At 37.6% G+C, this 9563-nt stretch overlaps 1 protein-coding gene across 1 annotated transcript; it reads right to left on the reverse strand.

The window, feature by feature from the left end:
• Positions 1 to 1721: 1721 nt before the first annotated feature.
• LOC131044195 (uncharacterized) lies at positions 1722 to 2084 on the reverse strand. The gene has a single exon (XM_057977469.1). The coding sequence runs from the start codon at positions 2082 to 2084 to the stop codon at positions 1722 to 1724; it is 363 nt and encodes a 120-aa protein (XP_057833452.1).
• Between the last annotated feature and the right edge of the window lie 7479 nt (positions 2085 to 9563).

The following is a 9563-nucleotide window of genomic DNA, read 5'->3' on the forward strand; positions in this document are numbered from 1 at the left end:
GGAACCACTACGAAGACATTATGTTTCAAAGGATCTAATGCTACTCTGAGTGGATTTGTTGACTCTGATTTGGCAGGTGATATTGATTCACGGAGGAGCACTACAGGGTATGTTTTTACTATAGGGGGAACTGCAGTTAGTTGGATTTCTATGCTGCAAAAGGTTGTTGCACTTTCAACCGCTGAAGCTGAGTATGTTGCTGCTATAGAAGCTAGCAAGCAGATGATTTGGTTACAATGTTTTCTGGAGGAATTGGGTCAGACACGGGAGGATTGTCCATTGTATACTGATAGATAGAGTGCCATTCATCTTGCGAAGAACTCTGCTTTTCATTCAAGGAAAAAGCACATTCAGCTCAAGTACCACTTCATTCAGACTATTTTGGAGGAGGGTTAGTTATGGCTTGAGAAGATTCACACAAGTGAGAATCCTATCGATATGTTCACGAAGGCAATTCCATAGGAGAAGCTGATTTCTTCATCAGTTTTTGTTGGTCTTCTTGATTGATAATTATGGAATGTATACCAGTCGAGTCTTAGTGTTTTTTTTTTCAGCGAATGTTGTATGTACAGTGGTGTCGTGTATTTTCAGTCTCCAAGTGGGAGATTGTTCGGTGTGGAACTTGATCAGTCTCCAAGTGGGAGATTGTTGATATGTGGTGACTGATCAACAAAGTACTGTACACTCAGCACGTATCCTTGTCATTTTTTGTTGTTGATGAAAACCAACATTGTAATAAAACCCTAAAAAGGCCGACTTTATCTATTGCCCTAAAAACGCATGTTATAAGCGGCTGGGATGCTTGTTGGTGTAAATAATTATTCATCATGGATATTATTACACTTACTTAAGTTTACTTAGGATAATGCATTTCATAGTAGTTTGGATATGAGACACTTGGGTGTTTGTGCCACATTGGGATAGTGTGTGTAGGAGAAATTCCACCTCTTATGGTGTTGATCTTGTTATTACACTATCATATCCACTTATTGTGGAGTGATAATTCCACCTTCGGTGGGTGATCCACCTCATGTGGAATATTATATTATTTCTCCTACCTACCCACACCTATTTCCTACCTACCCTTGTTTCTTATTGAGCCACATGTCATATTTGTATGCTCATACATATCCCTAGCCTTGCCTATATAAGCAGGCTCATCTACATTGTATGTAACAGTGGTTGATTATTTTCTATTGATGAGAATACAGTTTATTCTTGTCCCATATTATGTCTCTATCTTGTACATTTCAATGACTTCTTGATCTTGGCAAAATCCAACATGGTATCAGAGCTATTGGAGCTTCATTGATTCGTCTTGAAGAGGCATTACTGTGATGTCAAGAGGTAGATCTGAGGAGCATCATCATTTGGAGGCGTCCTAGACCAGATCCGACCTCTCCATTGCGTCCGAAAGGCCATTTCCATGAATTTTGGTTATAAAGTTGGCCTATTTTGGTGAGGAAAAAAATTTTCCCCAATTTTTCTATTCGTACGGATTTTTCGAATATTTTATATATATTTTTCAAAAAAAAAATTTCTGCAATTTGTTTTGAAAAATCAAAAATCAAAAAAATCAAAAAAATTCAAAAAAAATTCGAAAAAAAAAATCAAAAATTGAAAAGGAAAAAAAAATAAATAAATAAATAGTTTTGGGGGGTCCGCAGACCCCCCCCGTACCACCGTACCTGCAGGTTGCAGGATCCCGCAGAACGTACCTGTCAGATAGCGTCTCGTCCCCCACGCCGTCCTCGCCGCTGCGCACCGTCCTCGGGCTCCGCTCCCGGCACTGCCTCGCTGACCGCGCCGCCACCGCACGTCCCTCCGCCGGCGCCGCTCCCCAGCACCTCTGCCCTCGGTTCTCCCAGCACCGCAGTCCGCAGAGCCGCTCCTCCGCGCTTGGCTCCGCCGCCACAAGCGGCTCCTCCCTGCGCCCGTCCGCAACCTCCTCTCCAGCTGCTCCCGGCGCCGCCCGCGCCACGCCCACCGCTCAGCCCGAGCGCCTCCCGGTCGCCGTTCCGGCTTCCGGCACCCACCTGCAGCTGCCTCGTCAGCACAGCCGACACGCGGACACACCAGCTCATCCGCCAGGTGGTTTCCGTACGCTGAGTCAGTACCAGACAGTGCCACACAGACACCCGTACAGACACGTCGGACCTTCCGTACAGAGCCACGCGTCAAATCCGTACGGCCACATCAGCAGCCACATCGCCTGCCACATCATATTCCGTACAGTACGGACTGTACAGTCAGCTGTCCACGCAGTCTGTCCGTATGGTACAGACGCCCAGTCAGCAGGCAGCAAAGTTTTGGCGACGGTCATACGGCCGTCAAATTTAACCCAGTGAATTGCTGACGTCAGCGCCACATCAGCAGGGTTTGAAAATTTTTTGACCCCCTCTCATTTGCATTTTTGATTTTGCAGTTCAACTTCAAATAGCGATAACTTGCTCATTTTTGCTCCTTTTTGGGTGCAATTTTTTTTGAAATGGGCTAGAATTTCGTGCTCTCCGTAGTGGTGAAAGAATTTTTTGATTTTGATGCACGGATTTTTCAGAAAATGCAGTTTTTGGTGACTATCCCTGAGTAATCCCAGTTTTTGCAACTTCAAAGGCTTCGTTTGGGGTCATACGACCTCCTTTTTAGGTGTCGTTTTTTTTGAAAGTGCGTATTTTTTTGTCTACTTTCACATGATGCTATCAGATTGATGTCATTGTAAGTAGAAATTGTACTTTCAGATCTAGGCCATTTTTGGCTCTCTTGGTACTTGTATATTTGCTTGAATCTCAGTTAGATTCATTGCACTATTGATTGAAGTCTCTTGTATCTCATTTGAGAAGTTGTAAAATTTTCATCATAAGCCCACTTTGCCTTGTTTTGCAAGTGGCTCATTGTAATCGCACTAAGTATAAAGTGCCAAAATCATCACTTTTGGGGGGGTACTTTGATTGATTGAATTTGGGGGGTGTCTCTTGTGCTTTTGTGCTCTTGTGTTCTTTCCTTTTTGCTGCTATGGGTTCTTCTAAGTTTCCTCTCTTAACTCCACATAATTATGCTACTTGGAAAATTGATGCATGGAGTAAACTTATGGAAAAAGGACTCACTCATTACATTGATGGAACTATTGTTGCACCAGCTGATCCTAAGGCTGATCCAGTTGGTCACTTAGATTGGCTCACTAAAAATATCATGGCAATTGGTACCTTAAGAAAGTATGTATCAAAGGATCTCATTTTCCATATTGAGAAATGTACTCTAATCAAGGATGCTTGGAAAAAGTTTCAAGACTTGTATGGTCAAGTTGATGAGATTAGGGGATATCAAATTGATAGTGATCTCACCATGTTAGATCCCAAGAACTTTGATACTATACAAGATTATGTCACTAAGGCAAATGAGTTGAGGGCACAACTCAAAGATTGTGGCATTGATAAGAAGGATACTCAATTGATATTCAACTTGATAGGGAAGCTTCCACAAGAATATGCAGCATTTGTTTCTAGTTTCCAAACTCATAGAATGACAATGGGTTCAAGCTACAAAATGCCTACATTTGATGCTTTCAATGAAATGTTGATGATGGAACAAACTAAGTTGATAAGCATGGGCATTCTTAAGACTTCTTCTAAGTCTCAAGCACTAGTGGCAAATCAAGGAAACAAAGGAAATCAAGGAAAGGACAACTCAAACAAGAAGAAATGGCAATCAAAGCCTAAGGACAAAGCATCATCTTCTCCACAACAAGGAGATTCATCTTCTTCCAAGAAAGATAATTCACCAAAGAGAGAGAGACCTACTTGTGCTTATTGTAAAAAGATTGGTCATGAGGAGCATCGTTGCCATACTAAGAAGATTGATGAGCTCACACATATCATCAAAAAGCATAACATTGATTTGCCTAAAGTCTACAAGAAGGATGATTCATCAACTTCCACTTCCTCACATTCAAAAGGAAAAGGGCAAGCATTCATGGCTTCTACAAGTGGAAAGACTCACTCTTTTGGAACAAGAAAAGGACAAGCTCTATGTGCTACAACAAATCATACTTCAGAGAGATGGCTTCTAGATTCAGGGGCTTCTCATCATATGGCATCTTCACAGTCTATGTTCTCTACATTTGAGCCTTGCACCATGTCACAGATTTTGATGGGCAATCATACATACATGGATGTGATTGGGAAAGGATCTATTGACATTGGGGATAACTCCTTCAATGATGTGTTGTGTGTACCCCACTTGACAAACAATCTCCTTTCTATCTATCAAATCACACATGGCGCAACTAAGAGAGTTGTGGAGTTCACACCTGACTCAGTTTTTATTAGAGACATGGAGACTAGAGCTATCATTGCGACTGGGGTGGTTGATCATGCATCTCGGTTATACTCCTTTTCAGATTTTGTTGATGATGATGATTTCACATTTGATGATTCTACACATTATGATCACACTTATTGTGATGATTCAGATTTTGAGGAGAACTTTGGACACTTGAATTTGGGGATTCTCACATGTAACCCCATTCTTGAGTCTTGTACTTCATCTTCTCATATTGATATCACATCACCTATTGCACCTGATGATGCAGATAGTGCGACAGTTTTGCCTTCATGTGATTCAGTGCAGCAGGATATACATTGTCTTCCAGCTTCAGATTCATGGGATGATTACATGACAGATATTGTAGGTTTGTTTGTGGAATCCTACATTGCAGATTTGGGAGACATCATTGATGACATACATCTTCTCTTTGATGAAGATGATCCTTCTTCGATTGTTGCGAGCGCACACTCTGACCCTCTTGTTCATTCTCTACATGATCATTCTTTCGAGGTTGACATGATTGTGGATACTTATGTACAGCAGTTGGAGGAGGTCTCTTTATGCTTTGAGGAGACACATGAGTCTTTGGACATTGTTCTACATCCATCTTCACTAGATCTTGGAGTGCCTTTTTCAGCAGTATGGCACAGTTTACCATCTTTGGAAGGGGTATCTTTTAGCATCGACATGAGGACACTTGAGCAGTTTTTAGAGATTCCCTTCATCATGAGTTTTCTTCATACATCTTCCCTTCATGATTGGGGAGACTTCATGGATACACCTTTGGTTTTGTTTCTTCCTAAGGGGAGGAATGTTGTTCGACGTTCGTGGAGCAGTTTCTTCATACATCGAGCTTCTATCATTGGTGCAGATTCTTCATTGAGGGATGATCACAGTTTGACTTCTCTTCTTCTCTCATATGGGGGGGACTATTTCCTCACATGGGGTCTTGTTCCTCACATTCTTCTTTGAGAGTTCTCTTGTATAGCTTTCATCTCTTTTTTTGGGGGAGGGTTTTTTCCCATTGGGTTTTTCTCTCTTTCCCCACTTTGTGAGAGATTTCATTGGTTTGCATGCATTTGCATTTGTGCATGGGTACCTAACATGGCCTCAAAGCCGGGACCCATCTTGCATTGCTTAGTTGCATTGTAGACTTAAGTGCATTCCCCTAAGTTGCACTTAAGGGGGGGTGTTGGTGTAAATAATTATTCATCATGGATATTATTACACTTACTTAAGTTTACTTAGGATAATGCATTTCATAGTAGTTTGGATATGAGACACTTGGGTGTTTGTGCCACATTGGGATAGTGTGTGTAGGAGAAATTCCACCTCTTATGGTGTTGATCTTGTTATTACACTATCATATCCACTTATTGTGGAGTGATAATTCCACCTTCGGTGGGTGATCCACCTCATGTGGAATATTATATTATTTCTCCTACCTACCCACACCTATTTCCTACCTACCCTTGTTTCTTATTGAGCCACATGTCATATTTGTGTGCTCATACATATCCCTAGCCTTGCCTATATAAGCAGGCTCATCTACATTGTATGTAACAGTGGTTGATTATTTTCTATTGATGAGAATACAGTTTATTCTTGTCCCATATTATGTCTCTATCTTGTACATTTCAATGACTTCTTGATCTTGGCAAAATCCAACAATGCTTAAGGCATTGTAATGTTTATGAACTATTTTTTTTGGATAATAAGAAAGATTGGATGGCTATGTATGGTGGACATAACCCATTCTGGGTGAACCATGTTAAATCTTTGTGTTATCTGTGTCCTATTTTATTCCTTTATCTTTTATATTTAAATCTGCATATAATTGTTAGTTCATATTTGCTTCATATCTGCTTGAAACCCTAACATGATCTCATATTTTTCATTTGTGCTTCTCAAATAATTGCATTAACACTTGTAGGACTTCTATTAAGAGCATTGCTTTGCCACCTTTAACATTAATTCCATGAGAGGGTTTCATACCTAAGGTACTATTATTTCATTACTATTTTTCCCTTTTCCACCCTAGGACACACACTTTTTTCTCATCATAAGTATTGTGAAGGTGGGAACACCAACATGGGGTTTCATTGATGTAAGAACCTATATAACACCACCATTCTTCCCTTTTTTTTGTCTATTCAGGTTAAAATAGAATAGTAAATGTGATATAGGAATGTAGAGGAGACTATTACAAGTTGCAACAAACTTCAAACAAACAAAAAAAAATTGACTAATTTTCTAGGCATACCTGTCCTATATTTTTTGGTCAAACTGTTGTAGCTAGCACTTGGCAACCTTCTAGCTACAATCTAGCTTACCTCTATTAACTTTGAACACATTCAGACTAGGGTATTCAACACCTATGCATAGCACTTTTTTCTACATTTTTTTAAATCTAGGCTCCTTTCTATATTACTATTCTAGATATGACTTACTATGTTTGTAATCTATTCTATAATAAAATTTAATTGTTAAAATCGATAATTTTGCTAGCATTAACCCTAGATCCCATAGAAAAACTTTACCATCTCAATTCCATTATTAAAAAGGAATTAAATTCCTACATTTAGTTATCTTATTAGGACTCTAACTAACCTATCCATGTTCCAATGCTATTTCATATGAATTTGAGATCTTGGTTTGCATCAATACGATTAAGATCTTATTTCCATATATATTAGATAGATATAGTATATGATATGAGCCTTATTTCTAGATTTATAGAATCTTCAAAAGACTAGTTATAGTTTTGAGATATGAGAGTGAAAGTAGAAATCATAGAATTATCTATTCAATTCTAGATGAGTAAGAACTCATAAGATACATAGACAACAATTGTGTAGGTAGAATTAATGAAAATAAAGGGACATTTGATTATGCTTTACACTTGCAATAGATTTAGTTCTATTGGCATCCAAGAAGTGGTCTACGATCACTCTTTCATTAACACAAGTACAATACATAAAAACCACAAGAGTAGTGTGTCACGCAACTTAAATGAGAAGACCAATATAATGTATAATGCATATATAGCAATAAGTAATGAGGATTTTATGCAATGTAATATAAATTATTATGTTAACAAATAACCATATATTTTACAAGATAAGTAATTATATAGGTAGTAGATATCATTTTAGTAGAGAAATAGTCAATGATATAGAGACTTTTTTAGAATTTTGAATACTCAAAACTACTATGTCAAAATCCTTAACAAGCTATTATTAAAAGAAATATTTGAGTATCTAAGATATTGTTTAGGAACCCTACATGATTCTAGATGTGATTTAATGCTAATGTTGTAATAGCTAATGCCAACCACTATTCCCTGCTATGGTTTTATTTATCCTCTAGCATTTAATTTTATATAGGTGCATATTCCTAAGAGATACAGACACACTTATATATATGTATGTATATATGTATCTTTTTCTTCATGCCAATAAAAATAGGGATTAATATTATTGTGTATAAGAGTATGGGTATGATCTTGTTAAAAATAAACGCATGTTTTATCACTTATAAGTTTTGGAAAAACTCTCATGTTTCATTGACTCAAAAATATTGATATCTATAGAAAATTTGTACAATTCATAGAATATAAAGAGATCAAACTCTTTCAATTTAATTTTTATAAGAAAATATTTTTATCAATATAATAAAATAATATCTTTATTTCCATTACCTTTCTTTTCTTAGTTTCCTTTTGCACTTGATAATTTGATTGGATAATATAAAATGTCTATATAAATAAAGTAAATTTTTGGTTATGTAATGATGATCTACTTGGGATAATTTATAGAACGCAAAAATGAAAATCCAATAAAATAATCCATAGTGACATTGCTAGTTCCATAAGGTATCAATTTTTGGGTAATTCATAACTTGATGCTTTAAGAACTTATTTGAAAATAATATGTGTATGCTATTGTAAACACATGGATTCCATCATCCTTGTCTATTTCTATAAAATACCCCAAACCAAGAGTAAATTTATGTAAAACTATTACTCCATTCACTAGTACATTCTAGCCTAATTTTCGATGCCTATTTGTCGGAAGTTTGATGACAACACATCGGACTTTCGACAAATGTAACTAACAAAAAATCATCATCGGTCTTCCTGATGATGCCATTTGCATCAGCAGTGTGACGACATTATGAACTCTTCCGATGACTACTATGTTTGCTTCTCCAACCAAAAATGTCGTCGGATTATGCTTGGAATTCCGATGCTTTCCCATTACCATGAATCAATGACTGTCCGACAAGGAAGTGACATCAGACATACAGCATCCTTGTCGGATGTCTCTATAGTAACCATCAGAATTTTGACGGTATTAGATGTTGTGGGTCATACGAATTGGTTGTCGATGCATGAAACCACTGCATGAGTTTAGCTACTTTTAAAAATTGCATATAACATTTTTAATTTATTTGATTCAATGTTATTTGCAAAAAAAGATTATCAATGATGTTTCCTTTCTCCAAGAATTGTCTAGGATCTTTCCATAAGATAATATGTAACATCCAATGACTAAATCGTTTCTTTACAAATGCTTATTTTATTTAATTATCATCTGAGCATGAATTATAGTTTATATCTATGTGGAAGAAGAAGATACAGGCTGAAGACTCGTGTGCAAGTAAATTTCATAAAAGAAAGCAAGCAGGCGTTATTTTGAATGACATGGAAACAAGCTCATCAGCTGCCTAGAAGAGAGAAATTGGGGAAAAGCAGAGGAAAGTGTTAAAGGGTGATAAATACATAGAGAGTATGCAATACAAAAAAGCAATGTCTAGAGTGTGTGATGTGATGTCTCTAATTTATGTCCAGAGGGACTAACTGGTTTTGGAATTCCTAGGAAACCTATTGGACCATGCTTAGAGGAAATCAATGTGTTCATGCAAGGGCCACCTTTTTTTTATTATGAGAATGATTCTTTTGCACTGAAGGATATTTGGAAGGCAATATCCAAAAATTTCTAGTGTATGGAACCAGAGTTAGTGGACTCGAAGTACTTTTCGGCTTCCAGAAGACCAAGAGGTTATGTATACAATCTCCCAATACAAGGGCGATTTCAATCATTACCTCTCCCCCCCATTACATTTCAGGAAGAACTTCCTCAGATAAAGGACTATTGGCCTCCATGGGATCAAAGAAAAAGATTGAAGTATACACTCTAGATGATGTGGTGGTGTCCTCCGTGAAGAACTCTGCATTA

The sequence above is a fragment of the Cryptomeria japonica genome, chromosome 8 (genome assembly GCF_030272615.1).
Source record: "Cryptomeria japonica chromosome 8, Sugi_1.0, whole genome shotgun sequence".
NCBI lineage: Eukaryota > Viridiplantae > Streptophyta > Pinopsida > Cupressales > Cupressaceae > Cryptomeria > Cryptomeria japonica.